We start from the raw sequence: 14,513 nt of genomic DNA, 5'->3' as shown, positions 1-14,513 counted from the left end.
TAAATCATAAAGGATGATAGCTACTAAAAAAAATAAAAACTAATATTTAAGTTTAAATGAATTTATATTTTAAAAAAGAAAGAAAAGATAATGTTATCTAATGTTATGGGAGACAAAGATAGATCCAAGCCAGGTAAGGTTAGCTTGTTTGATCCAAATTGATTAAACATTTGTTCAACAAGACTTCGCCATCTGTACCACCAATCCTTCTAATTTCAATTATGGATTACAATTAAGTAATTGGCATATAGGCATATGCACCCATTATAAATTTTATTATTATTGAGATTAATTATTACTTTCTTAAAAGCAAGTCTATTTAAGATATCTTTTGTTTGGTGGCTAATCGTTACATTTGACCATTAAAAAAATTAGTATACAATGCAATACGTATATTGTTATATTTCAATTATTATTGAGGTGTAATTGTTCGAAAGACTCGGTTTTTATATCGTCTAATTTTTATTATTGTTAAATAGGAAAGATTAACACATAAGCCGTTACACAAACATCACTGTCGCCAGAAACAAAGCACAAAGAAGAAAAACTTTTGTCTTACACCTAGAACGAATAGCTTAAACAAGTTAATCTATACTACATAAAAGAAAAGCAGCAAAATTATACAACAAACACCCTTTAGAAAAAGGATAAATCTTTTGTTTGGAGAATTTCACTTTAAAAGATTCGTTATGTACTTATGTGTATACTTACGGAGTTATTATCTTTCAAAAGACAATATATTTATCTACGCAAAAAAAGACAGAGTAAATATCGATTACTTTATTAGTTTGAATGATTTCAGTGGCGTTATACGTAAGTTTTAAACTTAAAGCTGGTTTTAAATGAATCAGTTGATTTAGAAAAATTATTTGGTAGCCCATCGATCAGATATTATCATCGAATAAACCCTGATTGCTGAAGACGTGTACTAAGTGACAAGTAAAAATAATTTATCTTAATTTAATATAGTTGGCTTTTTTTTTTTGTCGACCATTAATATAGTTGGCTATTTGCGTGCATCATTATTTCCGAAATAGTAAATATTCGATTCCTCACGTCGTGTGCAGGCAGCATCAGTCTCTTAAAATATGAACATTTAATAAATTTTCTATGAAAAGAACATACACTCTACGTTCAGTGCTCGATCGATGCAATAAGAAGTTTATAAATATGGTTTAAAATTAAGTTCGAACCCAATACGCAATATCGATCGTCGGTTACGTAAATAATATTTCCATAGTCACTAGCTAGCTAAACTTAATAGAATATATAGCTAAGTTTTTTTATTGGTCCAATGGGCTTATAACTGAAAAACTTCTAATTATAAAACCAAAGTTTAAATTTGGATTTGATGGAGAAGCCGCATAGGTGAAACCACGAGTCAAAATGTATATTCCGATAATAGTCAATAGTCATGCTTAAAGTCACTAGAATCATAAATTCCCATGTTATTACAGAACTGCTAGTAAAGAAAACAATATTTGTCGCAATGCGTACTTTTCTTGTACCTAATACATTATTTGTTTAACGAAGATAACAACATTATACATCATTCGTAGTTGGTTAGAAGTCGACCTGATCGAAAATTCAATAATATTTGGAGAGATTTGTAACTTGTTAATTTTGCGATTCCAAAAGAATAGTGCGAAATTGTGGAGAAACCCGCCTATAACCACAAACCGGAAAATGTGAAAAAGGAGAAAACCGGTCGGATCTCGGGTTACAAGTAGATTATACCCTCTGGGTTTTAGGGTTTTGACTCACGGTTGACTTAGGGCGCGCTTCTCTGCTTTGGTACACACAAGCCTGTTTTTTTTTTTCATCATCTCTGCTCGTTTCCGTCACCATCTTCAATCCTCAGGTTTGTTCTTCGTCACGCGCCCTGATTACTAATGTCTAATGATTACGCCGACGAAGTATTTATTTTTTACAGCTTAGAACCGAAGCCTTTTGCATTCATTATGCTCTGATTCTTCCCCGTTTTTCTGAAAACTGAGACTTTAGTTGTAATTTTCCTAGAAAGCTTGAAACTTTGCTTCGAATTGAAACGTTCAATTAGATAGCAAATATTGTTTTCAAACGGGGTCATATTTTGAAACTCCAGAAATGAAATACCATGCCTTTGAATTTTTATACAAAAAGCTCGCAAACCTGTGCTTAATTGAATTTTGTTTTTGGGCTTAGGTTAGGAAACATAAATTGGTGTGAGAATGAGGAAGAAGGTAGACGAACGAATTAGGACTCTGATTGAAAATGGTGTAAAACTCAGACACCGTTCCATGTTTGTCATCGTCGGTGACAAGTCTCGTGACCAGGTAAAATCTTGTTCTTAAAGCGAAGTACTGCTTTGCATTATCGTAAGAAGCTTTATTTTTGGGTTTTCAGAGATGAACTATAATACCTTTTTCCCTTCGTTATGTAACAGATAGTTAATCTTCATCACATTTTGTCAAAATCGGTGGTGAAGTCTAACACAAGTGTGTTATGGTGCTACAAGAACAGACTCGACATTAGCAGGTTCGATTTATCATCCTTGTGTTCAGATAACAATTTTTTTCGTGAAATTAGAAACTTTACCTGAAATGCTGTTATTAGAACGTGCTTATGCGTGATTTTCTATTGGTCTTTCCAAGTTGAGAATGATGGATCCTTACTTTGTGAACCAAGTTGGACACAGTCGATAGCTTGGTCCTGAATATTAAATAGTAAAGTTGGTTTTGTGTGCAGTCACAATAAAAAACGGTCGAAGCAATTGAAGAAGATGAAGGAGAGAGGACAATTAGATCCTGAAAAACTTGACGCTTTCTCTCTTTTTCTTGATGTTGGGGAAGTAACACATTGCTTGTACAAAGATTCTGAACGAATTCTCGGGAACACTTATGGCATGTGCATTCTACAGGTAGGCCTGGTTAATACAAGAAATTTCATTGATGCAACTAACTTATACTTTCATTTTTAAATTTATATATGGTGTATTCAGGATTTTGAAGCTCTAACCCCAAATCTACTAGCACGAACAATAGAGACGGTGGAAGGCGGTGGGCTAGTTGTATTATTATTGCCGTCTCTTGCTTCACTTACTAGTCTATGCACCATGGTTATGGTATGAACCGTGATTTTGGTACTTATGTTGTTTGCTTCTTATTTGGAGTTACATGATTGGTTCTGTTCATATCAGGATGTGCATGATAGATTTCGAACTGAGTCGCACTCTGAAACTTCCGGACGTTTCAATGAACGTTTTCTGTTATCATTAGCGTCTTGCAAAGCATGCGTTGTCATGGATGATGAGTTGAATATACTGCCGCTTTCGTCTCATATCAGATCTATCACTCGAGTTCCAACAAAGGAGGTAAATTTTATAGCAGATTTGAGGTTCTTGAGAGAAACTATTTTCCATCATGCCAGTTAGCATCTTTAACGTATACTTTCATCTGTTTCTGATAAAAGGATCCGGAGGGACTTTCTGAGGCAGAACAAGACCTAAAGAGTTTGAAAGATGCACTAAATGATGATTTTCCTGTTGGTCCTTTAATTAAGAAGTGCTGTACATTGGATCAGGTATGTTGTTTTGTCACTTGTGTACATTGGATGAAGAAGTGTTGCACATAGGATCAGGACTGAATACCTGCTTTTTCTTGTATTTTAGGGTAAAGCTGTTGTCACATTTTTTGATGCAATATTGGATAAGACCCTCCGGAGCATAGTTGCTCTGATTGCTAGTCGAGGGCGTGGAAAATCTGCTGCACTTGGTCTAGCTGTTGCCGGGGCTGTTGCTGCTGGGTAGGCTTGGAGTTATATATACTATTTTATTCATGAATGTTCTGATAGGATTTGTTAATTTATTGGTACTTGATCTTATTTGCTGTTAGGTATTCTAATATTTACGTAACAGCACCAAGCCCAGATAACTTGAAAACATTGTTCGAGTTTATCTGCAAAGGTTTTGACGGTCTTGAATATAAGGTAATATGAACTTCTACTGCATCATTTATTAAAGGCATTTTCAAGGAATTTTTAATGTTGCGCTTCCAATTTGTTCTACCTGTTTGTTGGGATAGTCATAAATTTGAATTAGATCTGCACTATCTCGAGGCAAGAAGAAAGAGTTACGTTTTTTTTTTTTGGCATGTTAGTTGAGACATCCATATAATATCCTAAACACTATCTTCAACTATATGTTTTTGAAGGAACATCTTGAATATGATGTTGTGAGAAGTGTAAATCCTGACTTCAAGAAAGCAATCGTACGAATAAATATCTTCAAGCAGCACAGGCAAACTATCCAGGTTTGTTTATTCCTGCTTTTCTAATAAGCTTGTCGATCACTCACTCTCCCTAAATTGCTTTCTTGTTCTTTCATGCAGTATATACAACCGCATGAACACGAGAAGCTCTCACAAGTGGAGCTGTTGGTTATTGATGAAGCAGCAGCTATACCTTTGCCAGTTGTGAAGTCTTTACTTGGCCCTTACCTAGTTTTCTTATCATCTACTGTCAGTGGGTATGTGAAACAGGATTTTATGCTAACACTACCATAATGTCGAAAGTTTTTATGTGTGTCGTGGTCATAATTTGGGTCAGTCAGGCTACTGATTTTCGTTTCGTTTCTCTTCCTTTATTAAAGCTACGAAGGCACTGGTAGATCCTTGTCCCTGAAACTCCTCCAACAGTTAGAAGAGCAAAGCCGAGCCCCTGTTACTGCTGTTGAAGGCTCTCTTTCTGGTACTTACTGCTACATATTGCTTCCACTTTTGGCATGTGACACAATCAGGAGATTTTGTAGAGATCCCAATATTATCCTTAAGAACATAAAGCTCATCTTTTTTAAGCATCGCTCCATTGCCCTTGCGTACTAGTTTAAGAAGGAAAACGTGCTGCTATCATTTTTTTTAATAATTTTCTTTTATGTTTCATGTAAACCATCATTCAGCGCCTAGTTTTGAGGTATATATGTGTGTTTTTCCAAGAACGTAGGTTTTGTTGTCAAGTCCGGCCTAAATGGTGTCCAGATTTTTTTATCAAAACTTCATGCACAGTAGACCCCTATTGTGATTTTAGATCACTGTATCTGATGGGTGTTCATGATTACTAGAGCTAATGTTTCTTTCTTGCAGGGCCTACTTTATTGTCTTAGTATTTAGTACTAGAAATTGTTTTTTGTTTTTGGCTTTCTAGTTGATGTGAATCGTTACCTTGGGGAATATTCTGACTGTCTGAAGTTTCTTGGATTCAGGTTGCCTTTTCAAGAAGATAGAACTTAATGAGTCTATAAGATACGCTTCTGGAGATCCCATTGAATCCTGGCTCAATGGGTTACTATGCCTTGATGTTGCTAACTGTCTCCCAAATCCTGCCTGGTATGGAGATTTCATGGAAAATAATACAATGTTTCCTTCCCTTTCTTGCAAACCGATTTTTTGGTTTGACTGTTTCTTCTGTGATTCGTAGCCATCCTCTGCCAAGTCAGTGTGATCTCTACTATGTCAACCGAGACACTCTATTTTCTTATCACAAAGACAGTGAGCTGTTTTTACAGGTAACTATAGTTGATTTTACAATCTAAGTTTTTTCTAGCTTTGTTTTGATAATAATAACTTGACATTAAGCGGTATTCTACAGCGAATGATGGCACTTTGTGTCTCTTCTCACTACAAGAATTCTCCTAATGATCTTCAATTGCTGGCGGATGCTCCTGCTCATCATTTGTTTGTGCTGCTCGGTATATAACTGCTCTTCCTTTTCATAGCTAGACACAATCACCAGATTTAGAGAATTGCCTTAAATTTCTATTTGGTACAGGTCCTGTTGATGAGTCCAAAAACCAGCTTCCTGATATACTATGTGTTGTCCAGGTATAGGCTCATACTCTCTGTTTTGTTTGGAGAAAAACTGCTACTTGGACTATTAAAGAATAAAACAAGAGTTATCCTTCTGCTTTAGTTGTTCGTTTTGCAGCAAATTTTTTTTTTTTGCTTGGTTGGTAAAATCATGAATCTTTTTAATCTTGACGTTCTTTTGTAACTGATTCTGGCGTAACTTCTCTTAAGCAACATTGTGACTGATTCTGGATGTACTTTGCAGGTCTGTCTTGAAGGACAGATATCTGAGAAATCAGCCATCAAAAGTTTAAGAGATGGTCATTCACCACATGGAGATCAAATACCATGGAAGTTCTGTGAACAGTTCCGGGACCTTGTCTTTCCAACCCTTTCGGGTGCTCGTATAGTACGCATAGCAGTCCATCCCAACGCCATGAAGGTGAATTTGCTTTGGCTTTTCATATTTTCATCTCCTAAGTTCCGTGAGCGATTAACAAATTCTTGACAGCATTCTATGTAGATGGGATATGGCTCTGCTGCGGTTGAACTATTGACCAGGTAAATGCATGAAAATGTACATAATTAAGCATCAAGTTGTGATCAATGCCTAATGATTATGACTTAATTGATTAATATGGGCAGATATTTTGAGGGCCAGCTAGCTTCAATATCAGAAGGTGATGATGAACTTGATGTGGAGGCTTCACCAGTTAGAGTTACCGAAGCTGCTGAAAAGGTTCGTGGGTCTTCCACCTAACCATGTGCCTTATTTTGTTTGTATTATGCATTCAACTTCTTAGTTGATTTCTTTTCCATAGGTTTCTTTGCTTGAGGAACAAATAAAACCTCGCGCCAATCTTCCACCTTTGCTGGTTCCTCTTCGTGATCGACGACCTGAGAGACTCCACTACCTCGGTGTCTCTTTTGGTCTTACTCTGGAACTTTTCCGTTTCTGGAGGAAACATAAATTTGCACCATTCTATATCAGTCAGATACCAGTTAAGAATATCTCTATACTTCTACTGATTTGCTTATTCTTGGCTTTATAGTAGCTAATAACACAATTTCTCTATTTGGTTGGATCAGAGCGCTGTGACTGGTGAGCACACATGTATGCTTCTGAAACCGTTAAACAACAATGAGTTCGAAGTTAGTGAGTCAGATGAATTGGGCTTCTTTGCTCCCTTTTATAAAGGTTTGTTGATTTTTAAACAAGAATCTAACTTTTCTGTATCTTCCAAATATGTCATGCTTGGTTTATGGCCACTTCTTCTCTTCTGTTCAGATTTCAGGATAAGGTTCTCTAAGCTGTTGAGCGACAAATTCAAGAAAATGGATTACAAACTTGCAATGAGGTTAGCACTAAACCTTTTATCTTCCTATGCCATTTTGGACTTCATCTGTAATACTATTTTAGGACGACATTATCCTTTTCTGGGGGATTTGATCATATTTTCATATCACTCTTTTGTCTAGTGTCTTAAACCCTAAGATCAACTTCCCAGAGGTTGATGCTCCCGAGAGTTCAGCAAACGGATTTTTGAAGAAACTCGGTGGAATCTTTTCACCTTATGATATGGAGAGACTCAGAGCATACACTGACAATCTTGTTGACTTCAATCTGGTTAGTATTAAAATGTCAGATTCTATTTTTGGGGGAAATATTTACATGAGGACACTCATTTTTCTCAAGTAATAGATTGAGTTTTAAACTTTTATGTTTAGTAATTATTTGTTTCTTATCTTTTCAAGGTTTATGACCTCTGCAAAACTCTAGCACATCATTATTTCCAAGAGAAACTCCCGGTCTCGCTTTCATATGTTCAAGCATCTGTGATCCTATGCTTGGGCTTGCAGGAGTCGGATTTCTCTACCATCGAGGTGATAACATTTTTACTCTTCAGATAACTTCAATGATTTGGACTCCTCTCGTCATGTCTCATCCGACATAACTTGTAGACACATCTGGATGTTCTAAATTGTATCATTACGTTGCACTTACAGAGACAAATGCAGTTAGAGAGGGGGCAAATACACTCTCTTCTGTTGAAGGTTGCAAAGAAGTTATACAAATATTTGAATGGAATCGCAACAAAGGAGATTGAAGTCACCTTCCCTCGGTTGAAAGAAGTAAGTTCAGATAGCATAACTAACAAAATCCTTCTATGTTCCTTTGCTCAGTAATTATAATCCTTGTCTTTGAGCATAAAAAAATACACGAATATCTGATTGATATGATTCATGTTGACTTTTGGTTGCAGAGAGTGCTTGAACCTCACAATGTATCGGTAGACGAAGATCTCAGGGAAGGAGCAAAAGAAGTCGAGGTATTCACTTCTCTTCATGCGTATATTTTGTTTTCATTTCCATATAAGGTCGAATAGTCATTCACACGTGATCATTTGGTTTAAAGGAACAAATGAGGGCAAGGATAGAATTGGATCCTGAGCTGCTTGAACAATATGCTATTGGGGACAAAGAAGCTGAGGCTTTGCAAAAGTCTAAGATCTCTTCAAGTGGTGTCATCAGTATCAAGACCACTAAATCTGTTGACAAGGTAAAGCCAAGTGGTTTTGATAAATCTACCAAAAAGAGAGGCAATGATAAGCAATCCTCCAGATCCAACAAGAAGAGAAGAGCTTGATCTTGAGCTAATGTGTAACAGTGACCAGAAAATTTTGATCATTCTTTTCCTTTTGAATTTGTAACCAAAATTTGAATTATTTAGTGTAATTTTGGTGTGATCATCATAGATGAAATTGCTTACAGTGTTTCTGATTTTGCTGGGGAATTCTACAGCCACAATACAAAGTGTTCCATCAATTATAAGTCTGACTACATATATCATTACTGCCATATGTCAAAATGTTTCACATCTCGGCAGCAAAAGACTTCCCACATCCACAGGTCTGCGTAGCATTAGGATTCGAGAAAGAGAAGCCTCCACCGATTAAGGCATCGCTGTAATCAAGCTGCATCCCGAAGAGGAAGAGCATGCTCTTCGGATCACAAACTGCAAAAAAAAGAAATGTGTTACGAGCTTTCATTTTACAGATATATAAACACTTGACAGCAAACAACAATAGACTAAAGAGACTTGAAGTCTGAGAACAAGAATCAGTTTAAAAGAAAAGTTTGCAGATATATTAATGGATTCAAGCTGCAGATCCGAAGAATCTACCGACCATACCCCGTCTAACTATAGGCTCAAAAAGAGATTAGCCAAGAGCTTTCTCTTATGAATGTTACCGAACAGCTCATAAGTAAGTCAGTAACATGACGAGTCTACATCATCAAATAAGTAACTGAGCTAACTCTTGGACCTTATTGCATCAGAATGGAAGGACAATCCAAAACAAAGCAAGGGAAGAAACCGAAAGAGTTACCTATAGCAAATCCTTGGTATTCAATGGTAGAATCATCTGGTCGTGCGTTGGCTCTGTTCTCGAAGTCCATCGTGTAAGACATCCCCGAGCATCCTCCCTGTTTGACACCAATTCTCAAGCACAAATCTTCCCCGCGTTCTGATCTCATCTTATTCAGATGCTTCAGTGCATTATCCGTCAGGGATATCGCCGGTTTCAGTCCCTCCATTGCAGGTGCCACTGACAAATTCAGAAAGCCTTATTGAGTTCTCGTGAGACACACAAACCAAACTAGAGCAGAGCTCAGTACACTTCTGAATATACAAAGACGCAAATAAAAATCCTCTCCACCGAGAAAAATTCTCAGACATAAATAAGTTATCGATTAAAGAAAACAAAAAACTCTATTTTTATTTACTAGAATCGTAAAGGCATAACGAAAAACTTGCAGGAAGAATTAATCGATAATTTCTGATTATTTCTATATATGACGCGCGAATCAAAAAAATTACAACCCAGAATGAAAAAGAAAAAAAGATCTCTTATTGAAAGATAAAGCAGAGAAATTTCGAGATCAGTTCGAACCTGGAACTGAACTGGATCGAACATAGAGGCGGTTTCTCCGATTGAGTTTCACGTATGATGAACGAGGAAATGAAATCGAATTACAAGGAATCACAGAGCGTAAACTTGTACTGGAGATCCTAAGCTGAAGAAGAGTTGGATTTGAGGTCGTGATTCCAGTGAACGCCATCATCCCGGAATAGAATCGCCGAGCTGAGGAAACGTCCTTTCGAAGAAGACCAGGAAGAACACAAAAAAAATCTCTTTTCGCTTAATAATTTGAAGTCCACATGTTATTCGTTTCAATAAAAGGGATTGATTATTTGAACCCAGTCTCAATCGGGTCCTAAAATTTTAAACCCGATTTTTTGACCCGGTGGGGAGTTGGGTTATACCCGAACCTAAAGGCACACGCATAGCGCGAAGAAACAAACTTCATCTTCTTCATCTTTCTCTTGTCTTCTCCAATTCGCCGCATCAATCTTCTGTTCATTCTTCTTCTTCTTCTTCATCTCCTTCATAGGTGGGTTCTCACAGTAAGACTTTCGCGCCTCTATGCATATTTAACTGCTCTTCATGGCGTCCTCTTCCACCAGCTCTCTCTATCTCCACTCTCTCCCCAAGGTAATTCTACTAGTAATCCGTTTTTCAATTCAATTACTTTGGGTCCTTATTCCATTTATTTTCTCTGAAGTTGAAGGCTTCTTCCGGGTTGCCCCAATGGAGGAGTGGGCTACGGTTCGAATCGTTAGGTGGGTCCGTTTCTAGCCACCGGTTGTTTCTTTCTCCGGTGGTGTTCTTTCACCGAAGTCCGCGACTTCCGGCGATCAGAGCGGCGAATAGCTCGGAGGGAGGCTCTAGGCGTAGGGCTTACAAGGAGTCACAGGCGGCTAGTGGTTTTCCCAATGCTAAAGTGCAGCAGATTGCGTCTTCCGTCTTGCCCGTGGGCTCATTTGTTGTCGTCACTTTCGGTACGCACACTGTGTTGGCATCTAGTGATCAAGAGCATCGAAAATGAATGTCTTCTTATGTTATCATATTCTCCCAAAATCGTCAATACTAATTTGTGTATTCAGCTGACAGTTTTGTGGAAAGTGGTTGAGAAGTTCATGTCGCCAAAGTCTCCAAAGACTTCTGCTGGAGAAAGCAAAACTTCTACTCAGGGACAGGGAGTGAAATGGTCAATCGGGGCTGGTACAAATCTGTTACAGGGATTTGCTGCAAAGGTTGATAGGGAGGCCAAGCAGAGGCTTAATGAATTCGCAAAAGAACTCAGGTCGTTCAGAAGTGTTGACATGTCAGGTGCATTGAGTGATTTATATTCCTTATCATGTTCTTTCGATACGGAACGTACCCTTGCTGGGTGTAGAAATTGTAGTCGAGAGTGCAATCTAATTTTGACTGGTTTTTTAGTATTAAGAGATATGGTTGAAGTTTATGACATTGGATGTAGCTCACCTTTGAGTATTATGTTGCAGGATGCAACTTTGGAGATGAAGGACTGTTCTTTCTTGCTGAAAGCCTTGGGTATAATCAGGTTAAATCTCCCCCTCTCTTTCACATCTCTAATCTGCCAACTCATAAGAGCCTTGATCTTCTTATGTTGATTGAGTAACCATACCTATATTGTGTTTCAGACCGTAGAGGAAGTCAGTTTTTCTGCAAATGGAATTACAGCTGCAGGAGTTAAAGCCTTTGATGGTGTTCTTCAATCTAATATTATGTTGAAGGTTCTTAACCTCTCTGGAAACCCTATCGGTGATGAAGGAGCTAAGGTTAGTGGAAATATGATGTACTAGCATTAAACTTCTTTTTCGGATGTCTGATGGTAAAAGTATCCTCAACCTAAACAAGAGAGGAGAATACATCGGTTTCTGGCAATATCTTTAGCTCTAAAAATCACACGGAGCTTATTTTCGAGGTGTATGTTTCTTTCTGAGATATAGTTTCCCTTCGTTTTGTCTTGTATTGACAGACTTTATGTGCTACATTGATGGAAAATTCTAGCATCGAGATACTTCAGCTGAACAGTACTGACTTAGGAGACGAGGTTTGTCTAAGCAGATGCTGTAATTTACATGATCTTCAATCTCCTTAGTTAGCCACAATGCTTTTAATTAAATCCATGCTTCAACTAGTTCCAATTTTTCTGTGCAGGGTGCGAAGGAAATTGCAGAGTTGTTGAAGAGAAATTCAACCTTGAGGGTTATTGAGCTGAATAATAACATGATTGACTATTCTGTAAGTGTTTTCTATTCATGTGGTGTACCTTTATATCGCGGATTAAGCACCCAGGTTTCTGAATTGAACCTGTTGTGTCTTTTCTTTTGAAATGGAGGTAGGGATTCACAGGTCTTGCTGGAGCTCTTGCTGAGAACAATACAATTCGAAATTTACATCTCAAGTGAGTTTAGGATCATACATGGATGTTTTACTTTTGTGTTGCTTATTTTTTGGTTTGTATATATCATATCTCTAAATGGTAATCTCTTTCAGTGGAAACTATGGTGGTGCTTTGGGGGCCAATGCTTTAGCTAAAGGGCTTGAGGGTAACAAGTCTTTACGGGTACACATACTCCTCATTTCACTTTCTATGATGCATTGAAGGTGAATCCCGATGCATTTATGTCTTCAAGAGTTAATCCGTTTAAGCCCTTGGCCATTCTACGTGCAGGAACTTCATTTGCATGGAAACTCCATTGGAGATGAAGGGATTCGTGCTTTGATGGCTGGTCTATCTTCCCATAAAGGTTTTTCTTTTAGCAGTTTCACTAGAACACTCTTCATATGTCAAAATTAAGTCTTTCTGACCTCTACTGGAAAATTCTGTAGTTAGGCTGAGATGCAATTTTTTGTGCAGGGAAACTGGCCCTGCTAGACCTCGGTAACAACTCCATCACCGCAAAGGGTGCCTTCTATGTAGCAGAGTACATCAAGAGAAGCAAGAGCTTGGTTTGGTTGAACCTGTACATGAATGATATAGGCGATGAGGTACTATTACAAATCCAATGCATAACAATGGAGCTGGATCGTGAGCATCGCATCTTCAATCTCGGAAAACCATGTTTCTTTATACTCTACTGTCTATATTAATGATTTTCAATGGTTCTAGGGAGCTGAAAAGGTTGCAGATGCTCTTAAGCAAAACCGTTCAATTGCAACCATTGACATGGTGAGAAGTGACCATCTTTTTCTCCATCTCCGTGAGTTTTACGTTGCATCCAGATCGAGCTATTTGTGGATGCTAACGTGTTTTGTAAAATAGGGGGGAAATAACATCCACGCGGAGGGGGTTAATGCTATAGCTCAAGCTCTGAAGGATAATGCAATTATTACAACGGTCAGTACCATACTGCCATAAAATCTTTTTTTTTTTATCTTTATTTCCTTGTTTACTTATAACTTGGAAGATAATGACACTGCCAGTCTCATTATTTCCTCAGTTAGAGGTTGGTTATAATCCCATAGGACCCGACGGAGCTAAAGCATTATCCGAGATTCTCAAGTTCCATGGAAATGTAAAGACGCTCAAACTTGGTTGGTGTCAGGTAAAGCCAGTCCATAACTCTAGTCTCTATATCAATGAAAAGAAAATATTTCATCACGATTGCGTGTTTTGTTTTTAACATTGTTCACTTTCATTCCTATGTCCTGCAGATAGCTGCTAAGGGTGCTGAATACGTTGCAGACATGTTGAGATATAACAACACAATCTCAGTTTTGGACTTGCGGGCAAATGGGCTTAGAGATGAGGTTCCTGGAGACAGATTTTATCAGTATTCAGCTTGAATCATGTGGTACTTGCAATATATCTACCAAATGTTCTTTTTCATAATGTACTATATGATACGTTATTTTCAGGGCGCTTCCTGCTTAGCTCGGAGTTTAAAAGTAGTTAATGAAGCTCTAACATCCGTGGATCTAGGATTCAATGAAATACGGGTAAAAAGAATACTACTTTGTTCTTCAACACCGTGTCTTGTTTTAAACGTTGTAAACCGCTCGATCTTATTACTCTGCCTAATATGTAGGATGATGGGGCATTCGCCATTGCTCAAGCTCTAAAGGCCAACGAAGATGTCACGGTTACATCTATAAACCTTGGGAACAACTTCATCACCAAGTTTGGACAGGTAATAAGAACATATCTCCTTGCAGGCCCCTTGTTAAAAGATTCTGGTTGCTGAGAGTTTGCTCTTTGTTTTTATCCAGAGTGCGCTCACTGACGCTAGAGACCATGTTCTTGAGATGACTGAAAAGGAAGTAGAAATCTTCTTCTAGAGAGAGATTCAAGTGAAAGTTTTGTCCCTCTATGTGTTGTTGGAATCGGGGGCACTAAATTTTTTTCCTTTTTTGTTGTTTTACGGTAACGATTCAAATATTATTTCAGAGAAAAGTTTTATCATGTCCGGGCCAATTTACCGGGAGGTTAACAAGACGAACACCTCCTCGAAACGAAGTTGGTAGGGTTCGGAGTATTTACGTATCGAAATTTCATGAAATAGTGTTAATCTCGGGTTTTGAATTGGAGATTATCAATACCCAAATGAAATAAAGAAAATTGAGTTGATTAACGTTATTAAACCAGCAATTAGCCTACGGTTTTGTTCTCGGGTTGTCGTGGCACATTGTCACAAACAAATAAAATCCGGTTTAGAACAGATTTCCCCGGTTATTCGGTTCGTTGGAACCAGCGTAATTGAGTTACTCCTGATTCGAACGGCACAGCAGTTCACAAAATTCGCTGTTCCGTTTTGTAGCG

General features: G+C 37.8%; 3 protein-coding genes across 5 annotated transcripts; 2 read left to right on the top strand and 1 right to left on the bottom strand.

Moving 5' to 3' along the window:
- The first annotated feature begins 1,782 nt into the window (after positions 1–1,782).
- LOC18993830 (RNA cytidine acetyltransferase 1) lies at positions 1,783–8,641 on the top strand. Of its 2 annotated transcripts, none has more exons than XM_006417398.2 (27): positions 1,783–1,861; positions 2,190–2,315; positions 2,426–2,517; positions 2,728–2,899; positions 2,981–3,103; positions 3,179–3,352; positions 3,451–3,561; positions 3,650–3,783; positions 3,873–3,966; positions 4,191–4,289; positions 4,368–4,504; positions 4,628–4,725; positions 5,237–5,360; positions 5,452–5,539; positions 5,623–5,722; positions 5,803–5,855; positions 6,085–6,261; positions 6,343–6,380; positions 6,465–6,558; positions 6,641–6,820; positions 6,909–7,017; positions 7,108–7,177; positions 7,299–7,446; positions 7,575–7,703; positions 7,827–7,952; positions 8,084–8,149; positions 8,236–8,641. In XM_006417398.2, exons 2-27 carry the CDS (start codon positions 2,211–2,213, stop codon positions 8,464–8,466), a joined length of 3,072 nt encoding a protein of 1,023 aa, XP_006417461.1. In that variant the 5' UTR covers positions 1,783–1,861; positions 2,190–2,210; the 3' UTR covers positions 8,467–8,641. The 2 variants fall into 2 exon arrangements, with proteins under 2 accessions (XP_006417461.1, XP_024008158.1); XM_024152390.1 differs by having other exon boundaries at positions 2,185–2,315.
- LOC18993829 (iron-sulfur assembly protein IscA, chloroplastic) lies at positions 8,546–10,058 on the bottom strand. The gene is made up of 3 exons (XM_024152392.1): positions 9,773–10,058; positions 9,209–9,427; positions 8,546–8,835 (listed from the first exon to the last, which is right to left on the bottom strand). Exons 1-3 carry the CDS (start codon positions 9,942–9,944, stop codon positions 8,693–8,695), a joined length of 534 nt encoding a protein of 177 aa, XP_024008160.1. The 5' UTR covers positions 9,945–10,058; the 3' UTR covers positions 8,546–8,692.
- Positions 10,059–10,183: 125 nt separating this feature from the next.
- Positions 10,184–14,248, top strand: LOC18993828 (NLR family CARD domain-containing protein 3). Of its 2 annotated transcripts, none has more exons than XM_006417396.2 (18): positions 10,184–10,375; positions 10,446–10,722; positions 10,835–11,053; positions 11,230–11,288; positions 11,389–11,526; positions 11,727–11,801; positions 11,909–11,992; positions 12,094–12,155; positions 12,248–12,317; positions 12,426–12,501; positions 12,612–12,742; positions 12,864–12,923; positions 13,017–13,091; positions 13,195–13,299; positions 13,409–13,504; positions 13,613–13,693; positions 13,783–13,884; positions 13,964–14,248. In XM_006417396.2, exons 1-18 carry the CDS (start codon positions 10,328–10,330, stop codon positions 14,030–14,032), a joined length of 1,827 nt encoding a protein of 608 aa, XP_006417459.1. In that variant the 5' UTR covers positions 10,184–10,327; the 3' UTR covers positions 14,033–14,248. The 2 variants fall into 2 exon arrangements, with proteins under 2 accessions (XP_006417459.1, XP_024008707.1); XM_024152939.1 differs by having other exon boundaries at positions 10,202–10,375; positions 10,828–11,053.
- The last annotated feature ends 265 nt before the right edge of the window (positions 14,249–14,513 follow it).

This window comes from Eutrema salsugineum, unplaced genomic scaffold (genome assembly GCF_000478725.1).
Source record: "Eutrema salsugineum unplaced genomic scaffold, Eutsalg1_0 scaffold_5, whole genome shotgun sequence".
In the NCBI taxonomy this organism is placed as follows: Eukaryota; Viridiplantae; Streptophyta; class Magnoliopsida; order Brassicales; family Brassicaceae; genus Eutrema; species Eutrema salsugineum.
The sequence above is the reverse complement of the archived record's forward strand: the minus strand, read 5'-3'. Positions and strand labels throughout refer to the sequence as shown.

Coding starts and splice junctions, on each gene's coding strand:
- LOC18993828 (XM_006417396.2), top strand. CDS start 10,328: ATGGCGTCCTCTTCCACCAGCTCTCTCTATCTCCACTCTCTCCCCAAG. Junction 11,802..11,908: donor GTACTGACTTAGGAGACGAG/GTTTGTCTAAGC, acceptor TTTTCTGTGCAG/GGTGCGAAGGAAATTGCAGA. Junction 13,885..13,963: donor TCATCACCAAGTTTGGACAG/GTAATAAGAACA, acceptor GTTTTTATCCAG/AGTGCGCTCACTGACGCTAG.
- LOC18993829 (XM_024152392.1), bottom strand. CDS start 9,944: ATGATGGCGTTCACTGGAATCACGACCTCAAATCCAACTCTTCTTCAG. Junction 9,428..9,772: donor TCGATCCAGTTCAGTTCCAG/GTTCGAACTGAT, acceptor TGAATTTGTCAG/TGGCACCTGCAATGGAGGGA. Junction 8,836..9,208: donor ATACCAAGGATTTGCTATAG/GTAACTCTTTCG, acceptor TTTTTTTTGCAG/TTTGTGATCCGAAGAGCATG.
- LOC18993830 (XM_006417398.2), top strand. CDS start 2,211: ATGAGGAAGAAGGTAGACGAACGAATTAGGACTCTGATTGAAAATGGT. Junction 5,540..5,622: donor ACAGTGAGCTGTTTTTACAG/GTAACTATAGTT, acceptor GGTATTCTACAG/CGAATGATGGCACTTTGTGT. Junction 6,262..6,342: donor TCCATCCCAACGCCATGAAG/GTGAATTTGCTT, acceptor CATTCTATGTAG/ATGGGATATGGCTCTGCTGC.